General features: G+C 41.2%; 1 protein-coding gene across 2 annotated transcripts in view; it reads left to right on the top strand.

Annotated features, from left to right (window-relative positions):
- TSPAN4 (tetraspanin 4) overlaps positions 1–23,151 on the top strand; it is a 203,617-nt gene that overhangs the window by 136,869 nt on the left and 43,597 nt on the right. For both annotated transcript variants that reach the window (XM_062578026.1, XM_062578025.1), the window contains exon 4: positions 10,823–10,897. In XM_062578026.1, the coding sequence (XP_062434010.1) occupies positions 10,823–10,897 (75 nt within the window). The remainder of the gene's footprint in view (positions 1–10,822; positions 10,898–23,151) is intronic.

Genomic DNA, 23,151 nt, shown 5'->3' with positions numbered 1-23,151 from the left:
CTAGCTTGTACCACTATAGAGCAACCAGTTGTGGTGATTCGATCCTAGTAGTGATAGCCCCTTTAGGCAGCTACCGTATATGTCATTGCTCTATGCTAAAGGATACCAAGCCTGATTTAAGTCCTTTCATCCCTTTCATGCTCAGATGATGACCTGGCTGATCCTTAAGTGGCTGCATAAAGATTGTGCTTCAGGTTAACCACAAAGATCTGTGTTTAAGGAGCTGGATTGTCTGAATTCAGTTTGTGTTTTTCATATATGTTTAGCAGAGATCTATATTTGTATGCTTACATTGTAAAGGGTCGTTATTCTATGGATAATCCAGGTCAAAAATCCCTGCTCTGGGTGTTGAATCATGATGGGTTACATTATTTATTGTTTGTATTACAGTATTCCCTGCAGGCAGTGCATGAGAACAGGACACTAGTGTGCTCATTCATTTTAAGAGGGCAGTCCCTGCCCAGCAGAGCTTACCATCTAAATAGATAAGACAAATGGAAAATATTATTATCCTCGTTATGGAAGGGGAGCTGAAGTGATTTGCCTAAGTTGCACTGGGAGATGGTGGGAGACCCAAACTGTCTGAATCCCAGCTCAGTGCCTTTGGCCGTTGGTCACTGTATACTACAATGACCCCTAACAAGTATTTAGTCTGTGTTTTCAAAATAATAATAACAATTTTGATTTCTCTTTTTGTATATATTACATCTCAGTGATGAATAAATATACCAAAGCAAAGTTATCTCTCAGTCTTTATCTTGTTGAAGGTGCCTAATTGGCACAACTAGCCAGTTACCATGAGCTCTGCTGCATAAGCTAATCAGCCTAATTGCAAAGTTATCTTCAGTTAAATGTGAAGCAGAGATTCAGACAAGCTGTAAAAAATGGCATATGAACAAAGTGTAATGCAAAATTTTTTGGAAGGGAAAAAAACTTGCTATTTGTCCAGGAAGTTAGTCAGTGGTAAAAAGGAGTATCAGGCCCTCCATAATGGAAGGACTTTAATGTTTGCTTGATCATCAGGGCATATGTGTATAGGCATCAAGCCTGAAGACACTTGTGTCTTAAATAATAACTTATGTCCTGAAAAGAGATAAGGTCTATAGACAATTCTTTGTCTCGTCGTCCGCTATCGTGCAACCTATTTACCTCAGGATTTGGTACAGAGTACATGTTCTTCTGCTGATTGGGATGTGCTAAGTGGCCAATAGGTTTATCAAAAGAGGTAGAGAAAGGAGCCTACTTGTGTAGTGACAACCTGAAATGGCCTTAAGTTGACAGAGGTGGCTCTCCACTACCTCTTGTCCATACAGGGGTGTATCAGAAAGGACTAAGACTGGACAAAATGCTGATGAACCAAAGCAGCTGCCGTCTTGGGAGGCACCAAATCTGGGTATGTACTATCAGGTTAAGGATTAAAAGAGTAAGAAGATGGCTTAGATGCATCCTATTTCCCCTGACTCCTGATTTGTGGATAAGCCTGAATATTTTGGAGAAAAGCTTGCAAGAATGATGAGAAGGGGAAGGAAAAGAATCATTAACAGACAGATCTATGTGTTTGGCTTCATATAAACGAGAACCTCATGTTAACAAGTGAGGAGTCCCACACAGGTGCTGGTGTGAATGAGATCAGAATTAATCTACGATGATATTGGGTCAGGACTGGTTGTGGAAAGACCTGATATTTATGTAAGTATCTGAATTACTTATCTGGACCTCAGAAGGCTCTTCTTTTTGGAATAACCCAAGGGGAAATTGAGTGCTCCTGATGTTTTGTACTCTGCTGCTGAGATTTTTCTGGACTTTAGCCAGCTCATTTGTAAGTGAAATAGCAATAAAGAAAATGAGGAAAAAGTTAATGAGTGGGAAGAAAAGGAGAATACAAAACCTACTGTTTTCAAGAGTGTCACAGCATCCAGTCAGAGCGCTGACAGCAGAAACTCTATTGGTGACAAGGAATTTATTTCCAAGCAGCTAAATGGGAAAGAAATAGCCCGTGAATTACTTCATCTCAGTAATTTTATGCTACACACCAAACAGTAGCTTCTGATTCCAGCTTAGCGCTTGAATGCACGCTCACATGTCTTTTAGGGGCCTGAGCGGCAGAACTGGGGAAATGCTGACTGCATGCAAACCGGCAGGCAGCTGGTGCAAAGACCAGGAAGGTGAAGGAGGACACAGGCGGGTCGGTGACCACACGCCCAGCCTGGGGTCTTGCCTATTGAACGTAACCCTTGCCTTTTAGTTGTTAGCTACCTCTGTGTGGCTGGTACAGGAGCTTGAGAACAGATGGGGTCGGGCTGAGTCATCCTCTTCCTCCCTGCTTTTCTTCGTTTCTGGTATCGGCTAATCAGAGAATGTGGGAATGGAGGGAAGGAAGATTAAACCTGCCTCCCTCCTATTTTTAGACTCGAGTCTAGGCTTAATGTATAGGAAGGGTTTACCTCGTAGGGTAATACTTACTTTTCTGGTATAGACTGATACAATACCATCAGTGCCCGGTATGCTTCGAATATCCACATTGCTCTCTTGTTGTGCTACCATGCTGCTTTATGGCAGTCAAACACCGTAACGTGCAGGAGTCAGGAGAGCTCTGCTAGCTTCTGTTGGTTGAAGGCTCAACCTCTGTGTCTAAATGATTGTCAGTGTTTTTGAGCTCCTACTCCTACCTGATTACTTGGGATAATCTATTAACTAGTTAGCAGTATATGAACAACACCTGCTTCTAAAACACTCTGTGCCAGAGTCACCTGGAAAATGTGGCATTTACAAAGTGAATGACAGGTAACCTATGTGCTCCTCACCAGCCCAAACCTCTGCATGACATTTGAGCATGATGTCTGTTTTTTTTTTTTTTCCTAACAATAAAATTCTCTCCTCAGATAATAATCCATGGCCTTTACAAAGCAGCACATATGTTTATACTTCCAATCATTTATTTGCTATTTTAGGTATCTTTATGCTGTTTCTTAAATTAAAGAGCAACATTGGCATTTTTCTTTCAGGACTTGAATTACCTAAACCTCAGGGGCTAAAAAGTCTAGCTTTGGAGATAGAGAAGCAGAGGCTAGTTTGTGCAAGTTGGCATCCTTCTGTGATGCCTACAGACATCTATAGGAGGACATAAGCAGCTAAAAGGTAGAATTAGGTAAGTCCTACTGACTTGTCTGTTCATTTTTTAAGCAGCCCTGGGGGCCACTTGCCCCAGTGGTGTTGGGGCAGCTGGGGCCTTTTAGTTGTTAGCTGCCATTCCCATGAGGTGTGTCAGGTATCGGGAGCAATTGCTGTGTTATTAATGGAGAGGTGTAGGGACTTGTAAGAGTCACTCTGATGTTTTAGTTCATACTAAGCTGCACTTTACCTCACGGGTAGCCAGAGCTTCCATCTTGCCTGTGTAGCATGGAGATTTACACCCGATCACGTCATCTCTCCGCATTATGTTTACAGAAGAGACACAGTAACTGTCTCACAGTAACTGTAACAGTAAATGACTGGAAATACCACAAAATAATAATTTGACAAGCTTGTGATATGTAGTGCAGGAATGTACAGTCTCTCAGCTCGCACTTACTAGAGCAACAGGACTGTGTGATGCCAAATGAAAGCGAGAGTGAGACTAAAATGAAACTCCATTAGTCTGTATTAAAACTGCGTATGTTCTGTATCTTCCCAGAAGTAATTACTGCAGGTTTCTCTCAGCCTTATTGATCAGCAGGCGTGTCTGCACATTCATAAAAAAGTATACTTTAAACATAAACAGAGCTGTACTATGTATCCAGCAGGCGCAGAGCACTCGAATCTTTGTCACAGCCACGATGGATTAACTATTAAGGCTTTTGGAGAGTAATAGCTGATGAACCAAATTTAGATACATGCTGTTTTCATATTGGAGTTTCTGTTCATAAGTTTGCTCGTATACTTACTGCCTTTTTACAGTTTATGAGCAAACTTATCATTTTTATGCTGCACAAAAATGATCAGGAGGCTAGAGACATTTACTTCCAAGGCAATGTTAAGCTAGCTAAATATGCGCAGTGTGGCTGAGAGAAGGCTCAGGTGGGACATAAGTCTGCAAATATTTGAAGAGCCTAAATACTGTGAGCGGAAAGGAATTATGCAGGGCACTAGGAAGGAGCAATGGCTTGCAACTGCCAAAAGGAAATTTTAAGCTGAATGTCAGCAAAAAAAATTGAGAGTGAGACGTTGAATGTGCTCTGAAGGAAATTGGTGCGAACAAGCTGCCCTTTATCCCACGTTGTGAAGTTCATATTCGAGATCAATACACTGGGATTTTCTTGACTGTAGTTGCGGTTATTGTTTCTGTCTGGCCGCTGTCCTGGCATTTCCCATTCCTTGCCTTGGCTTTCCCGTACAAATTATGCAGGTTGCAAGAGGAGTCATTTCTAAGATAGGAGTACAATTTCCATCACACTTTTTCTTCTGTTCTCCCCTCCTTCCTCAGTTCCTTGGAAAAGAAAATTAAGGAAAAACTAAGAACTAAGTAATCCTTTCGTAATGTTCCCAATCTCTATTAATATGTCAGATTAAGATGCCTTCTGGGAGTTATTTGAAATCAAACTTCTTAGGAGATTTAGCAGTATATTAAACACTTCTACTTTCAAAAGTGGAAAAAGCTCTTTCTTTTCCGCCCCCCCCTCCCCCCTCCCGAGTGCTGATAAATTCTCTACCACATCAGATTGCATTCTGTGGAAGTCATGTACAGGTATGTAAGGAAAAAGCTATTCTGGAAAGCTTTCTGAAATGTTAGGGGATGATTTTTCTGACCTTGTGCTTAGAAAAGCAGAGCAAACATTGTCATAAAGCCCTATTTAGAGGGAGTTGTTCTTCAGCAGCTGCAGAAAACAGTGCAATTCTTGCATTGTTTTTGATCTTTTATGGGTGCTTGATTTTTCATGTATAACTTGCAATAGGTTTGGCAGTATTTTGTGATATTCAGGACCCATCTAGGTGCCCAGGTTTGTGCATCTAAGCTGTGCTCTGCTTTAGCTTGGTTAGGCAGTGGATGCTTTACTTCTGCAGGGACCAAAACAGGTTTTGACTGTTCTAGCTATAATAATGTGGTAGTTGCAATGGGACTGACAGATATTGTTTCAATATACAGAATATAATTTAAGATAAGAATAACGGGAAAGTTACAGAGCATGTTAAATGCAAGGAAAGGTCTTCATTTTCAAGCAGCTTATTAACATGTGGCTGTTGTTCTCTGAAGTTCTTTTAACATTAATGGAGCTCTGTGAATTTGCGGGTAAAGGTTTGACTGTGTGTATTTATTCAAGAAAAGGGAGAGTTCAAATACTATTTGCACTTCCAGTATTAAAGATAAGATGCTATCTCTGCAGAGAAGGCTATGTGCAGCACGTGATGTAATTGTTGACACTATTTCTATTCATATCAAGATCTAATCTAAAAACTAATAAAGTTTTTTTGTTTGGTTTGTTTTTTGTTTAGATTGGGCCCAAAGCATGGTAACACAATTTGGTAATCATCCTTTTAACTAAAAAATAAATGATCTTCTCCTTTTGATGACAAGAGCACAGATCTTTTGTATGTACGGAGAGGCTGTGCTTTAACGTGTGCCATTGTTTTATTTAAAAATAAAAAGATAAATGTAATAACTGGGTATCTGTGGCCATAGCAAGACCCAGATTCCCTTAGCTTCCTTGAAACTGGGAAAGAATAACACCTTCTTTCAGAATTAGATGAGATGATACCTGGAATATTGTGCCTAATTTGGGGCTTCCCAGCATGAGATATACATTGACATACTAGGAAGAATCCAGTAAAGAGGCACTGGGATGATTATAGGGCTGAAGCATGTGATACACAAGGAAAAGCTGAGGGAGCTGGGGTTATTCTGCCTTAAAAAATAAAGGAGAGGAAGAGATTCCTGTCTTCAACTACTTTAAGATAGAGTATAGAGAAAATAGAGCCAGACCTTTCTGAAAGGTGTGCAGGGATAGGGCGAGAGATAACAGACACAAGTTGCAACAAGGGAAATTCCAATTGATTTATGGAATATTTTTGTTATCATGAAGGTTGTCAAGTACTAGAAAAGGGTGCCCAGAGAACCTGTGGGGTCTCCATCCTTGGAGATAACCAGAATGTGATGGTGCATGGCAGAGAGCAGCATTATCTAGTTGATCATACTTTGAGCAAGGCATTGGACCAGATGATAGACAGAAATTATTTCCAGACTATGTTATTCAGTGATGCTAAGACAGTTGCCTTTCAGCAGCCAGTGCTGAACTCTTCTTGAAGACCAAACTTACATACATACACTTTAGGGCCTGGTAGACAAATGCGGTCCCTCCCAGTCTGTGCTGTTAGACTGTTGTTGGAAGACCAAAATTGTTAGCCCAATATGCATTCTGTGTAATTTCTGCTACCTGTTTATTAATTGGGAAGTGAAACTTAGTAATGAAATTAAAGATGATTAGTGAGGACTTGGTAACCCAGCCTATTAAAAAGGTAAAACCCTTGATTGTAGAAAACTTGCAGGTGGTGTAAGCTGAAAGATTGTAAATCTCTTTTTCCCCTTCACCCTGGGAACTGCTGCAGGCCACCACCGTTTAACTTGCCGGAGCACTTTCACAGGAGCAACCTACCATGTTCGTGCGTCTAATCTCATGTTGTCATAGAAGAAGATAACTCCCTTCCTCTCTTCCTTGCAAACGAATTAACAGTGCTGGTACTAGATCATGGAGCACAGCATGTGCTGGCTGCTGGAGCATTTGTCCAGTTTCTTTACGTAGGTTATGCTAATTTACAGGCTGTTTGGGCTAAATAAAGTACTTGCTAAGCCATGATTTTAAAGCTCTTGGTAAATACGTGACTATTCCAGATAGACTACTGCTTTGAGATCGTCTTAGTACTTTCTTCCTCTTTGTCAAAGAGAATCTGACTACTACTTGCAGATGAACTTCTCTCTCCTGATTCTGAAGGAAGAAAGTCTGGCACCCTGAGATCCTACTTGTCACCCTGTGCAATAGAGACTTGCGCCAAACTGAAAGGAATACTTTAGGGTGTCAGTCTAAACACAGCACTCCTGATTTCACTATCAATTACATCACATTGAGTTTCAGAGCACAGTGTTAGGAGATTAACAAAACAAGCAGATTGGTTTTCGTTGTATTTGGTCACTGTTGTCTTTGGGTGTTGTGCAATCATCAGCTCCTCCGGATGTAGATAAATGGGCAATTTGAGCAATATTATAGAAATATTAAGATTTTAGAAGGAGAGGTGTTGGGAAACAAAAAGATCCCATCACGTGTGTTACTGTGTTACGTTCAGTCATCATGAAGAGAGGCTGCATCTGGAACACCTTGGAAATGGGAAAATCTTGTCTGAGTAGAAGAGAAAATGTAGTTAACTTGGTGGCTGACCTAAAACTTGTTGCTTGGTTTCTTTGTGAGCTGTGTTGGAGACATACTTTCAATGATATCAATAATAGGAGAATCAGGAACTGATTCCTGATCTTTAGATGCATTGCTTAATGCTGAGTGACAGGAGCTCGAACTAGTGGCTTGAAAGCCTAGTACAGCTCTATTGGGGGTGGAGTTGCAAACTGGGACCTCTTTTTTTTTTCTGTTAAGTATTCATCTAACATCAGGAGAGCAATGCTTACCTTTGAAGTAGGCTTCACGGGAACTGTGTATTTCCTCTTCTCTTGTCCTTTAATGGGAAATTTAGTTTTCCTTGGAGTTAGAAATCAGCAGAGATACACAGATAGAAAGGTGTCACCCTACCTGCCTTCTCACTAGAACACCTGTGGGGTTATTTCTGCTTTAATTTATGGAGAGTGGTGCAGCAAGTACCTCTCCAGTAAACCTCTGCCAAGTTATGTCCCACCGTTTGGCAAGTATTGTGGGAAAGCGTCTCTCTGTGCAAGGTTACTTTAATCTTTTTTTATGGGGTTTTACATGAATGCTTTGCTGTGGGATTGTTGTGTCTCCATGCATAAATCGTCGTTATATCAGCAGCCTGCAGCCCCAGTGAACCACAGCAAAACTCATTTTTATTCTTCCCTTATTTATCACCATAGTTAGAGAATTCATTTGAAAAGGAGCTGTGAGAGTTTCCAGCAGGGGCGTTGGGGTCTTGGGTGCTTTGCGCATGCCATGAGCCTTCAGCAGGCTTGTGGTTCTGCTGTTTAAATTTGAACAGGATTAGTCAGGCCTGCTTTGGCCTCCGGACTGGCTGCTGGGCCCTTTGGGATGATGCTGAGGATGGAGCTGCAAGTGAACTTTTGCTGGAAGGTGCTGTGGGAATAGAGGGGCAGCTTGTGCACGCGTCCATGCGTGCACGTCAGCTTGATGGATCAGAAGACGTGATGGAGTGTGTGAGCTGTGCTTCCTGACCATCCTTGCTGTTGTAGGCAGGGTCCAGTAAGGCAGGCTTGGAGGCTGTCGGCTCCGAGAGGACAGCGGAGAGACCTCGCGGGCAGGCACGGGAGCGCGAGAGGAAGGAGAATGCTCTGAGGGTGGTTTCGGAGTTGCCCCATCCCACACTGAGCTGTGGGAAGGATTTGCCTATGCTCTCCATGGTTGGAGTCTTTGAAGACTTTAGCCACTAAGCCCTCTCATCCCTACGGGGTGTGAGAGGGGTGCTTTTTTTTGCAGGTTAATGGCATATCCAGCTATGAGTGGATTTTGTTGGAAAGGACCATGTGTGCCCAGTATGGAGCTACACCTTGTTTCAAGTGCCTGCTCCAGGCACTGGAATGTGAAAGAATTTGAAATCAAGCTGCCAGAGATCTAATATGGACAAAATAATATACTTTGCCTTGCTTCATTCTTAGAAATAATTGAACTGCATTTTCTGAACCTTTTCCAAAGCCTTTTGTCTTTTAGATAGAGACAAGCTCAGAATTTATAAGCCTAAACAATTAAGGCTTTGCAAAACTATAGACTAATGACATAGGGGTGCTGTGATAAGAAGTGCAATCACTGTTACTAAAGGGTACGAGTCCTTACTTTATTTTGGAAGTTGCCTAACTTAATCCAGACTATGCCAGTGAATTCTACAGGGAGATGATAATGTTCGTGTTTGCCTTTTGGATAACCCATATGTTAAGGATGAGCAAAAAAGTACCTCAAAGCTAAATAATATAGGGCAAAGGGTCCATGCATCTTTGCAAACAGTGATTTACTTTGCCCTATTTCATTTAATACTATGCAGGTGTCCAAAATGCACTTACAAGCCAGATGCACCAAGAGTGGCTTGCAAAATGATGTGAAAGGCCAGTGCTGGATAATCAAGACATGGGCATCAGCTTGGATCGCTGGTGTGAGTGAGCTCTGTGTTCAAACCTAGGCAGGAATATGATACGGTGTTAGCGTAAGGCAAGTATGAAGATACTGGTTATGAAGAATTGAAAATAAACTTTCATTTGAGACTCCTGGGGCCAAATGTAATGAGTTCTGCAGATGGTGCAGTTGTACTAGAGGAAAATGGTATTTTCCCCTTTCTCGATCTTCTGCCCTGTGCTCTATCACACAAATCCAGAGGCTCAAAAGCTTCCTTTCAATTTGTCAGGCAGCAAAGAAGCTCTGATAAAGCTTTTTAGCTCTTAAACCTGTATAGGTTTGCAGGCTTGTGACTGAAGCTAAAGAGTAGCATTTTCCTTTGGGGAACGGCATTCCAGTGAAGTCAGTGTTGCTTGGTGCTCCAGCCTTGCAGGCTGCCAAGCCTACGGAGTTTTTGCTGTAGGGAGACGGGCCTCAGCTGAAGCCGAGAAAGTCTCCAGAGTTACTCTCTCCCCTTCACACGTCTTTGCAGATCTCCAGTAGCTTACTGCATGCACAGGGCTTGTGCTAAAGTCCGTGCAGCTCTTGTGTTGACTCTGCTGCAGATCTGCGCGGCGATGTGAGCTGGCCTGTGTGTGTTTCGGGAGATAGATAAGGACAGGCTAATCATAGCTGCCTTCCTCCCTGACCTCTGCAGCTCCATTAAGTTGTCCATGCCCTACAGCCACTCCAGATTTCAAGTGGCCTTATTTTTCCCCTATCTTAACAGAATGCAGAGGATATGATTTTTTCAGAAGTTTTTAGCATTGCCTACAGTTGTTCCTGCTAACATCAATCAAGAGCATCAAGGGCTGAGGGCTTTTGAGAATCTACCTGAAGTCCCCGTGTTGCTTTCCTGCTCCTTTGAGCTTCTGACTGTTGGGCTTCAGGTAGCTCTTTGACTTGAGAGGAGAAAAAACTACAGACCAACTTTTGCTTTGTCTTTAGGGCAAATCAGCCCCTTTCGTTTGTTCCTTGGACTAGTTTGTTTACATACTTAAAGCTAACTTGGTGTAGGGGCTTTTGGGTGTGCCTTTGACTTCCTCCACAATCTCCCTTGAAAGGAGCATTGGCTTCATGTTTTATAGAGCAATAAATCTCTTCTAGCAATGGGAAGTCTAAGCTGTGTGTTTCAGTGACACCCTGGTAATGGTGAAAGACTGATGCAAAAACAAAGGAAACCTCGCCTGGGAGGAGTCCTCAAGCGCTGCTGTGGAACAGAGCCCCGGCCTTACGAGGGGACAGATGTTTGTGGAGTTCTGTGCTCTTCTGCTGAAGTCAGAGACAGAAAAGAGCCAGCTGGGTGCCTGGATGCGGTGGTGTTCCCGGGCTGCTGTGTGTCGCGTGCCCACTGTCGCGTTGCACCTCCGCAGCTCTGTGTCTGCTTGCCTGTGCGCCTGCTGCTCCCCTTTCTGCATGATCTGCTGAATGTGGTTATTGCACATCCCAAATAAGCTCAAATAGATTTTGATGTTTCTTGTGTTTTTTTTTTTCCCTGCCCCTTCTTCTCTTGGTAGTTTTTTATCATGCTGTTGATTATATTTCTGTTGGAGCTCACCGTTGTGATTCTCTTCTTCGTCTACACTGACAAGGTAAGTCAGATTTTTTGCTTTTCTTCCCCTTTCAGCAAATTTTTATGCCCCTTTCCCCTATAAATAAATCATGAAGTACTGGGCTTGGTATGCACGTCAGGCACCCGCCTGTCTTGAGACGTCCTCTCGGAAGGAGGCTCGGCGAATGCACAAGCAGCCCTGCAGGACCGGGCTCTCGCGCTCCCTCCTGTGCACAGCTCAAGGGCACAGATGCTGCCAGGGCTTCTGCCGTTTAAAAACAAAATGAACCAAAACCCCCAAGCCTCACTTAGACATGAATCAGATTTTTTTTTTTATATATAAATACAGTTTAGGAGCTGCAGCAACATTGTGACAAAGGAGGTGTCATGAGCTTAGATGTAAAGATATACAAGGCATTATCTTGCAAAGTTGCTTCTTGCAGCACATGTGCACTTAAATTCCAGTGAAAAGCCAAGGTAAACGTATAGAAGTTTAGTAAACACAGCTTTTGTTTGTGATTTCAAATTTGACTTATGTTTCACCTTTGTTGTAGCACTTCAGCGCAATTTCTGTTGAAGGGGCAAGATCGCCTGTCAGAGTTGTCCCTCTCATTAAAGAATTAGTCTAGAAAATTTTTATGTGAATAAACCTCAAACCAAGACCACAACTGTGCATAATCTGTCTATTCAGTCCTAAGTCTTCTAACAATGTCTCTTACAACTGCTGACTAAGGAAATTTGAGAACTACAGGGCAACTGGCAAAATTATGCCAGGAGTTAAAAGTCATCAGCTACATGGCCAATAAACAGCTGTTTCTGGAGTGGGAAGACATTCACAGCAAAATACATTAAGACGTAGTAGTAGGCCTGGTTTTACTCAGTATGTTTAGCAATAACCTGGATGAGGAGCAAGTAATAAAGTGACAACCTTATTTTTTTAGAAAGAATCTGAATTACTCAGTTAATGAACACTGTGAGTGGTTGTCAGGGCACTTTTGAAGGCCTGAAGAGAATGAGGTTACTGGACAGCATGTCGTAGCTGGAGCTCAGAATGAACTCACAAGGTAATTAAAGTAGAAGGGACAATTTAAAATTACACGTTTGCATTATTGGATTCGGAATTACTCGTAACCCCTTGGGAGAAAGATCTCCACATCATAGATGACAGCTTCATAAAGGCATCCACTTAATATGTCATGGGGCTTCAGAAACCAAATACAACACATAGTATATATTTAGGAAGGTAATCAATTAGAAAATATTATCTTATCATTGCTTAAATTGATAGACTAGCTCCCTTGTGAGTTCAGCATTGAATTTTGGTTGCTTCATTTCTGCAAAGGGTAACAGAAGCAATGGGAAGCACTAGAAAGGCAGGAGAAAACAGACTTGAAGAGGGATTGTGGAGACTAGCTTGATTCAGTTTGGGAAAGGAAAGAGAACCTCTGCTTAAGAGATCTTAAGTGAAATGATAGCATCTAAAATAATAAGATAGTATAGTATATATATATATATATATATATATGTATATATATAAATATTTGAAAGTTCAAAGGCGCATGTTTGAAAGAGAAGTAGTACTTTTTACGCTCAGCACTGTCATCTTGTAGACTTCCCTGCCATTGGCTGTTGTTGAGGCTGGTAGTTCAATAAACGTATGGATGTGGGGGAAAGGCAAGAGATGAAATGTTTATATCCATAAAGCAGTCAGGGCTGTTATGCTGACAAGTGTGTCAAAAAGAATGTTGGTCCTTGCTCTTCAGAGGTAAAAATAGTTAACAAGTGTCAGGAAGGATTCTCTTTCTTCTTAAGCTTATTGATTTGCAGAGATTTTTAGCTATGTTATTAATAAGGATGTTAGGAAATTTAACCTTCATCTGAGTCACTTGATGCAGGAGCCACTTTACAGTTGTCTGTAAGATCAAAATTCATTCTAAAATAGGGACCCTGGTTGAAATATTGGTATACTGGGTTTAGGAATTGCTGTGGTCCATGTATGGCAGATGATGAAATGTGAGCCTTGGTGTTCTTGTATGACTTTAAATCCATGGTCTTACAGTGAGGATATCAGTGGTTTGTGTCCATATTATACTTGCAATCCTGCCTTTACCTCTATTTATTACAGAATAAATAAAACAGCAGCAGCCGAAAACTAATACTTTCTCACAGTACATGAGACAGAATTTGTGTCCTAGCTTCTCTGATCCAATATTGTCCTACCTACTGCCATGGGAGATGTAGCTAACCCAAACAAGTCTGGGTCTAACCACGGCAATAATTCAATTAATGCAATTCCTTGGAATATCAGTGAAGGAGCAATGTATGCTAACAGCTACACATTAGGGGAAAGTAATATTGGCTTTGTGTGTCTTTATCAAAAGCAAAAGGACTCTGCAGATTAAGCTTTACAGGTTACTGTGTCATATATGTATTTAGAGATCAGCAGGTTTTTTGCATACTGGATGGCCTTCAGTTAATTCTGATTAGGAGTGTATGTGCGTGTAAACTTCTTCCCAGGGTAGAATGGGGGCTATTCATTATTTTCCAATTCTGGTTTTAGAAAAGGTTGAAGAATAACAGATTCCCTGGTGTCTTTCTCATATACCTGCTTTGTCAAGCAGAAGGCTTTAGCAGCAGATATTTTGTCCCCTTGCTACAAAGTTGAATCAATCTCTGCTTCCTGTGGAAACAGGGTAGTGCTATTGCCCTCTCCAGGTGGAGAAGCAGAAGCTGAGAGGCACGTGGACATGCTGTGCTGGGTCCTAAGCCGTGAGGAGCAGTCTATCTGGGTCAGTTACTGGGGTGCTTGCTTTAGTAGGGTGTTAATTATTAAAAAGAATCAAGACAGAGTCTTTATAGTCATTCACAGGGTTTTGGCACAGAGCATTTTACTGTTTTGCTGTGGGAGAGAGTGCAGCTGTGGAGGCAGATAGGACAGGCTGCAGGGCAGCCTGGCTTGACCTGCTCTCCTTCATCAACCTGGGAGAAGCCAAAAATCACCTCCATCTCTCATTCCTGCTGACTTGGCAACAGCCTCACTCAGCTTTTAAGCAGCCAACTCGCTCCCATGCATTTGAACCTCATCTTCCCATTTTTTGATGGATGTGTGTTTGTCCACATCTCATGAGATGCATGTTCCCCTGTGCTTTACAGTCTTTCTTTGGACTGCTCGTGTAGTGTGACATTGTAAAGAAAAACTTGGAGAACAGCTCAGCAATAGAAAATATCCCAGCAGCTGCGATTACAGCTTGCTTGTGCTTCCTCTCACTCTGCTAGCCTATTGCCTTACAAAATGTGAATCCTTGGAACTCTGCTGAAGGAGGAAAGAGGTACAGCTCTTGGTACAGCTCTTTCAGGCCAGTTTTTCCAAAAGCAGCAGTGTGGCCAGTCACAGGCCATCTTCCGCTGTGCTCATCATGTGCGCCCCAGGTGCGTGGAAGCTCCCACTGGAGTTTATGCATGTTCATCTGCAGGTTCCCAATGTGTGTTATCCCTCTTACCATGCTATTCTTTTCTTCAGGCTAAATTTACTAAATTTATGCCCTCTTCAAAGCAGTCCAAATGCCAAAGACGTAGCTTTAAGTCTTGTGAAGAGCCACCTACCCAAGGCCTGAATTTGTTCTTTAACATGTGTTATTTTGATTCCATTGATTCAGAGCAGCATCTGAGGGTCTATATGTATTTTTGAGAGATCTGTGGAGTACTGATAGGGTTAACTTTAATTTTTATTGTGATAAAAAGGAAGCAGCATGGCCCTGTGCTGAGAGAGGCTCAGATTTTTGAGCACTCAGTACTCCTAGTACTTCTCAACACTAGATAGGACCCTGTTAGAATATAAATTATGCTAATAAAATGCATAGTCTTGTACCAGTTCTAACTTGAACAATCCGTCTGGTTTTAGCATCTGTATTTATTTTTACTGCAATGGTTCTCCTGGTGGCACAGGAAACAAAAAAAGTCCATATTTACCTTTTTGCAGCTGTAATACATTATTTTTTTCAGTAGGTTTGTTTGTTCAGATGGCTGCATTTTTTCTGATTTATAGGCAGAGCAAGGGTGCTGCTATTTAATGCCCAGAAATGGAAGAGCATAACTAAACCAGAATGTGCTTTTTTTTTTTTTTTTTTTTTTTTTTTTGTTCTTTTCCTTTTTGAAATGTCAAGCTGAATAGTGCAAGCCAGTTTAAGGAACAAAAGCACCAAAGGATCACTGACTATGATATTTGATTATGGGAGCAGTTACTGCCATTGGCAATTTCAAGTTAAGACCAGAATTCTGAGCAAAGATTGGGCAATTAGCTCCCTTGGGGTCTCTGTGAAAATTACAGCCTAAATTCTATGCCCAGCTAGCTGTGTTGAAAATGGTCCACAGACGAGGTTTGAAAAATAATGGCTAGCTCTGGTTTTCATGAGATATGTGAAAATGCTCTGATTTTCTCTGTGTCCTAGTAAATCTTAATGAGTTCATCTATAGCTTTTATTGCTATTTGATAGAAATATAATCTGTAGATGATGCATTTCTTGCTTTCTTTCTCAAAGCACTTAACAAAATGATTGTCATTCCTTATTGTTATTTTGCCTGATCCCGTGCAGACTGTAGACACCAGACTGGAACATAATGGGTATGATTTCAAACCTAGCTCAGTCTCAGCCTCTTTCACGTCTGGCTTCAAAGGCAACGGCGCCAAACTGGAGCTTTTCTACCCTCGTGAGCTGAGCTGCTCACCAGGCTGAGAAAGGGGCTCGTAATCAGGCTGAAGACTTTAACCACATGGCAAGCTCAGCCCAAGTCTGCTGCAGAGGCTCTGTTGGAGACTTTTCAAAAGTAGAGAAACAGAGGCTGAAGTAAATGGCCAGATCATCCCAGCTGCACAGGCGTTGGTGGAAAAGTCCTGCAAAATTGGTAGGATGGATGAGGATGGGCACTCTGCAGTCTTCTTCAGGCAGATGTCCTACCTTTTCTATCAATGTTTTTCATCAGAATTTGGCTTAGCCTACACCCTCCTGCTGGCTTGCATCTTTTTAGTGGTGGAAATCTGGGGCCTCGTTGTCTGCTTGTGCCCCAGCGAGCATAGCTGTTGCAGCTACAATGCAAGGCTGGGACAATTTCAGAACAGTGTCAGTGTGGGAAATCCCTGCACAGATCAGTGTAGGGAAGGCTCTCGGAGCAAGGCCAGATTTAACCCTCAGTGGAGCTTATTAAAGTGTCGTGCTTTGGAGCGTGCAAATTCCGGTATGTGCATGAAGTGGCTTCTGAGCAACTTCTGAGCAACGGCGTGGCCTCCTGTACTTCATTTCTCTGCTGGAGAAATGTTGTTTCTTCTTTTGCATTACAAAAGAGCTCTCTGCACACAGAACAGTTCCTACCACGTAGCTACCATCCCTCTCGTTCTGAAACTAGGCTTTGGCATAAGTGCTAACATAGCTAAAAGCCTGGAAAGTAACCACTATAAACAGAGCCAACATTTTGGGCTGACGTGGAGGAATCTATAGATCATCTCCTGGACTGTGACTCCCTGCAGTTATTGCTCCATGAGGTTGCTGCACTGGTCCTGGTCAAGCATTTTATTTCTGTAATGCAAAATAATGTTAACTAAGTGAGCAGTACAAAATTAGAGAAGGTGATTAGAAATGTCTTTATAATTTGTTTCACTTAGTAATTAACTTAATTTTAACTGGTTTATTAACATTTCAGTACTGATGTCACACAATAGGGAGCTGCAGCAATTTCATCAAAAGCATTTAACTGTAAGCAATTCATTTTGGCTTCTTTTTATTGAAGCATTTAGGTACAGGCTTAAATCTGTCCCCATTCAACAGATGACTTAAGTGCATGTTTAAATCCACATGATTAACTTAATCATATACCTATGTCTCGTTAAAGTTGATACATGCCTTTGAGTTCTTCCCTTAAAAGGGAATCTTGCTAAAGAAATGCTGATAATGCTGAACAGTTCTGGAGATGGTAGAGATGCATCACCTCTTTCCCTCACTAGGGAATTTGGTGAAAATTGATGAAAGTTTGCATTACAGCATTATTTCTAATCTCTTTCTGTTTGTGCTCACCAGCTCACCCATTTGGTATCTTGAACTCTGACACATCACTTTAACCTCTTTTTATTTATTTGTTTGTTTATTTTTATTTATTTAGGCAGGAGCAGGTGAGGGAGATGGACATTATTTGCCTGTGTGTCTGAAAAAGCAAACACACAGAAGGAAATCCCTTAGTTCCCCTAATACATTTGTCAGAGGAGGAAAGTTCATTGAAAGTGCACTTGCAAAATGCTATTAACAGAATTGCTGAGGGATAGCAAAGTATTGATGAAAAGAATTAAGTGTGTGCTCAGAAATAGGTGTTATTGAGGAACAATAACTGCAGATAAAGTGCATTAGAGCTCCACACTGGGAGTTCTTGATTGATGGTTGATCAAGGCCTAAGTGATTCCTCGAATAAAATGTTAGCAGGGGAAAGGAAAATCAAACTTTCCTAAATAAAACTCCACATGTTACGCAAATACCCTATGTAAAGATCAGTTAATGCAGAGCCTGTTAGCTCTTCATGCTTCATATCTTCCTATTTTGGCTGAGTCCAGAAATGAAGATGAATTTAGATGTCTCATCCTAGTCAGTATAGGATTTTTGTTCATATGGCAATAAGTACAATATTGTTCATATTGTGCTACCATGCAATTTGGAGTAGTGCTTTTTCTCGAGAGAAATCCAGTCCTGACCTCCAACCTGGCTGACTGAGAAATTAATTCCCAGAGCTGTAACGATGAATCAAACACAGCTGCTACTTCCATTATGCCTGGCTTAGCCCAGCTAGATCTATCTTTTCTTTTCTGACATCACTAAATTCATCTGAGGCTCTCCTGACAAATATTAGACGATGGATAAGTTAGCATAAAACAGAAAGAGATGTACCTAGGCTTCCTCCTTTTGTAATCTCTAATAAGGAGCTAACCCTTAATCTAAGGAGCCCATCAGGGTATATTTTTGTTGTGGGAACACTTTCCCTATCATTTGTTACCCATGTTTATGTCTTAAATTTCAGGTTTTGTAGTAGACAGAATATGAGTGCTGCGAGTTTTCAACTGGCCTCTCCCAAGACTCTAGATTTCAGTAAAGGTAGTTATTAAACACATTGCACAAATGCATACTTTTTGTCTGGGCATCTTAAAACATCTCACAAATGGTGAGTAAGCCATTGAACTCCTCTTTTTCTGATGGAGAAATGAGGTTGAAGGCTAAATCCTCAAGGTACAGTGTCCTCTGGGAAATAACTAAACCCTCTCATATCTGAGTGAATGTAATGGGACCTTACACCTTCAGAGGAGAAGTCTTTGTGACTCATCTGTGGTCAAATAAGAGGCAATTTCAAAGTCTTGGTGGATGAGGAATTGAACATACACTGGCATTCAGTGGCTGATAATTCTTAAGTGAAAAGCGCTGGTTTGTATACAGCTGATCAACACTAGTGTTAGGAAGTGATTGACCCTCTGCCTTGCATCTGCTTGATTTTGTTCTAACTGTGGGTCCTTGTTTCCTACCATTGTGTCTGAAAAAGGGGAGATTAGCTAGAAGAGAAAAGAATGCTGCAGAAAGCAGATAAAATAACAACAGCTGCTTTAGGCATGTAAATACAAGCAATATCAATTGCAGAGGACTGACTGAGGTGGTGTATTGAAACAGACAGCCCATTTTTTATTCATTTTACAAACATTTTTGATGTGTCACTATGTATTTCAGACAACATTAGAAGTTGACAGTAAACTAAATGTTTAACATTTTTTACATATACCAAAAGAGGAGGGAAGATGGCTTTTCCTTTTCTCAGGCTGTGAGAAGGTCAGTAGAATACAGCCCTCGCCTTAGACTTGTCAGCTGCAATTGAATAATTATTTTATGAATAGACCACTTTATTACATATAATTTGCAGCTGAAAATTTTCATCTCTTTTATTTAACTCAGCAATGATAAACACAGAGTAACTCCTAGCTAAAATGGGAGAAAAATGATCTATTGGTCAGTAGCTCTAAACCATTACTAGCTTTTGGTTCTCATAGGTGGAGTTGTAGCTGAAATATGTTGCCTTTAAGAGTAGAATTTATATTGGGATGTTTTATATTGTCCAAACTCATGCTGGGCATCTGCTGTATATCGTTAGCTTCCGTCATCAGCACCTCATGTGGAGTATCACTGCACTGCATGATGCTGCCGTCTTCCCTGCTGATAATTGTGGTTTGAATCCTTGCTGTGAAGTTCAGAGGTAGGAAGGAGGTTTTGCAAGTGAGACAGACAGTAGCCCTTGTAAGTTTGGGAAGATTATTTGAAAGGTGTAGGACTGACATAATCAGAGTAAGAGCAACCAAGTATATCTGTAATCATCTTTAACACAGTCTAATTACATTTAATCATTTGAGATCTTGGACTCTCTGAATCTTGTTACAGATGAGCACCAGAATTGGTGGTATGTGTCAATGGGAAATGGCTGAACTCCAAGACAGAGAAGTAGATTTTGCACAAAGGGATAATAGGAAGCGGGGAGAGAAGTTTGCTTTGGCATTTCTGAATGGGTGCAACTCCTGCTACGAGTTCTTGGTGCCCCTGACAAGCTGGATAATCAGTAGCATAACTGATTCTTGCTACCCTGTCCTGGCATTAGCACTGAATGAGACCTAAACAAAGACCTTTTTAACCTCAGCACAATTTTAATTCAATTTGCTGTATTGCGATTATTTTGTGTGCCCTCTTCTGTACCTTTAAATTGCAGGGAATAGGTCCTTCAGAATAAAGTATCCTGGTATAGGTACATTTCTTTCTCATTCGTTTACTTACACTCTTCCTACTGCTACAAGATGTCCTCATGTCTTTGATATGATTTCTTTATGCATTATTTTTGTGTGGCAGTTTATTGAATTACTAGAGAAAAAAATATATATATATATATATTTTGTGCTTGCACCATTTCATATGTTACTGCTGTAAGCCGAGGATGCTGTTGCTCTGGCAGACGTTCTTGCCATCGGCCCCATTGTTATTCTGAATGCCAGAAGAGCAATATATGTTGTCATCTTGTGCTGTGCTGATGTCTCCTCTATGGATAGTCTTAACCTCAGTACTTAGGAAACCTTCTTGGGGGCAGCTTGAAAGGCATATTAAAGTACAAACTGAATTAAATGTTACGAATTGGTAAATTATGTAAATGAAGCAAAGGGAAAAAGATTCATAAGATCATTGAAGATATTTAAGAAAGAAACTAAAAAGCCTCTCTACAGAGAATAATGAAGTGGAAAGACATGTAGCATATAAGAGGAAAGATTTTGATTTGAAAACAGATGTATGTTAGATTCATTGCATAAGACATTGAGTTTTTCTTTTGAAAATTCAGGACCAAAGAGTTGCAATAAGACTTGAATTCATCAAAATTGCTGAAGAGATATTTAAAAGCTGAGAAGAGAGTCAACACTTCTATACAACACACACATACAAGGAAACATCCTGCTGATTTCTTTCAGGTCCACCTTTTACTTGATGAATAGTGAATGCATTGTAGTTGGCAGAAAAGCTGCTGAATGCATTCAAACAAAGAGAAGCAGTGAGTTTTTCAAGGCCAGGTAGCTTGGGGAAGAAAAGAAATTGATTTTCTTTTGGGAGCTGTGAAGGAAGCAGGAGAAGAATGTGTTGCAAAGCTTCAAGTTTGCTAAGAGGAGGCTGGTTTTTAAGTAAATATCAGTGATGTGCCCTTGCAGCTGCCCCACCTCTAGTGGCCATTCGGTGGTCAGAAGGTTCACTTATATCATACAGTATCAGGTGCCAGCACGCAACGAACGCACCAGTTGCCACTTCAGGTGAAATCCTGGCCCCAGCACAGTCAGTGGTCCTCCATGGAGCCAAGCCACTATCCTCAATGTTACATTCTTGGCATCTCTCTCGCCCTTTCCCACTTGGTGAACTAAATAGTCCTCTTCTGAGCACAGAGTTGTGTATTACAGGAGCAGACTGCACTGCACCGCAACCACGTTAGTCAGGAAGATTTTTTTCTCTAGCATGTTAAACTCTTAAGCTTGCAGTGCAGCATTTATGGTATGCTGCTGCCTGCTAAGAAGCTGATTGAACTTTGGCTGCAGAAGAATCAAGCATTGCCAAGAGAAATGAATTTAATGGAATCTAACTTCCCATGGGTATTTGTTTCTTAATCGTTACTGCAATAACTTGACTTCCCCACCCATATTCCTAATGACAGTCTTGATTTCCCTTGCTACAGTACTGGCTCTTCTGCCCAATGTTGCCGTTTCTTGTCCAGGTCGTCCATGGGTTGGCTGAGAAAAAACAGCCCAAGTGCTGCCTTACAGGGCAGTATGGATGTGCTGAGTTGCCAGATTGCAAAGCAGTCAAAATGTAACTCCGTCATACTCCTATTTCAGCCTTTTTCCTCAGTCTGAGAGCTAGTTTGGGATATCTGTTGTTGTTAGCCACCAGTTTTCATAAAAAAAATTATAGAAATGCAGACTAACTGAAATCTCTGTGCCTCTACCAACCATTTGACCTCAGGTTTTGCTTTATAATGATTTGTTAAGGGCATGTAATGGGAAGAAATAACTTTCCAATGAAAAAATATTCCTACTGTTGTATATCATAGGTTTGCAGTGATTAAACAAAAAGAGAACATGTGAGTTAAAGCTTTTTCTCAGTGGTATTTTTAGGAGTGAGTGTTTTTTCAATTAGGCTTTCATTATCATTTATTTAAAAGATTTTTTTCAAGTACTTATGCTTGGTATCAGCTGCTAAGGGGGCAGCAGAGAGACCTTATCCAACACTGAGCTGGGTTTTTTGAGGGTTTAATAGGTCAATTTTCCACACATCTATTAATTAGATTTTGTGATTGGGCATGGTTACATTTTTGTATCCATCCCCTCAGGATCAGCTAATGTCATGTAGGGGAAAATGGAGAATGTGGTGGCTCTTGGCTTCCATATCATTAGGTTGGGCCCTATGGCTCCCATAGGAGCTGGGTTTGGTTCCTTGGGCTCCTGGGCTCGGGGCAGCTCCTAGAGAGCTCCTTGGGCACCATGGAAATGCCAGCATTGCTGGGTAACTTTCTGAGCAGGCTTTCAAGTGCAAACTACTCTCTTACTTGATCTAGGAAATATAAAATAAAGAAATAGGGCATTCCCCGATGACTTCTAGATCTGTTTTGAACAATGTGAAGCTGGAGAAGCTGCCTGTTTGGAATAGCCCTGTTTGCTGCATGCTTGGAAGAACTGTAATCTTTCCTGTGAGGCTGGGATGACTTTGTAGAGAAACTTGTGGCAGGTCCTGCATAGGTGAATTCACCTGTCTATGGTCTCTACAATCCCCTGTTTGGCAGATAGATGTGAGTAGCCAGGTTTAAAAACAGACAATGAACATCTTGCATGTGCCCGTATGAAACAAGCTCAGTGCACATGCGCAACATGATATTTTAAATCAGTATTATTTTTAGTCTCATTATACGGAGCTCAGTAGAATGCCATACAGTTATAGACTGCAAGGGTCACTTGGTAAGTCCTTATCTGTGCCACACCTTTCATGCTTAAAGTTAATACATCTCATTAATCTTTTTTTTTTTAATCTTGAAATTCAAGAATTTCAAGTCTCATTCATTCTGAAGATTTTTTTCATGTGAACCTTTCCAAATGACATAAATTTATCAGAGAAGAATTAAGGAGTTGGGAAGCAGGCACTGAGATAGCCACCTGCCAGTGCTGACTTGCAGATCACTTCACCTTCTTAGAATCATCTTAGAATCATAGAATGGTAAGGTTGGAAGGGACCTCTGGAGATCATCTAGTCCAACCCTTAATGTAGCTTGTATGGGGATTGAACCCACAACCTTGGCATTAGCAGCACCACACTCTAACCAGCTTCTATCCTTCAAACACTTACGCAGTGGTGATTTTAGGTGGCATATGGACAACCTGTGTTCTGATTGAATAGATTTAAGTAGAGTTAAGTAGGCAAGAATTTGACACTTGTTAGTAAGGTTGAACATGGGCAACTTCTAGGTGCTCTTTTAAGTGGTGATGGGGGTATCTGATAAGGAAAGAAATCAGTGCTGAAGAAGCATGAGGATGAAGAGACAGTTAACTGCATAATAAAAAGTGTTTTTTAAGCTGAAAGTGATTTGGATATCTCCTCCTTGTTGACCCACTTTGGGAGAACTCAGAGAGCCCTTTGGAGTGGGGTTATGTATGGAGGGTTAAGATGTAGAAGGAAGATGTCATCATATTAATAAACTTGTATGTTTGGATCA

The sequence above is a fragment of the Rhea pennata genome, chromosome 5, assembly GCF_028389875.1.
Source record: "Rhea pennata isolate bPtePen1 chromosome 5, bPtePen1.pri, whole genome shotgun sequence".
Classification (NCBI taxonomy): Eukaryota; Metazoa; Chordata; class Aves; order Rheiformes; family Rheidae; genus Rhea; species Rhea pennata.
This window is presented reverse-complemented; position numbering and strand designations above follow the sequence as displayed.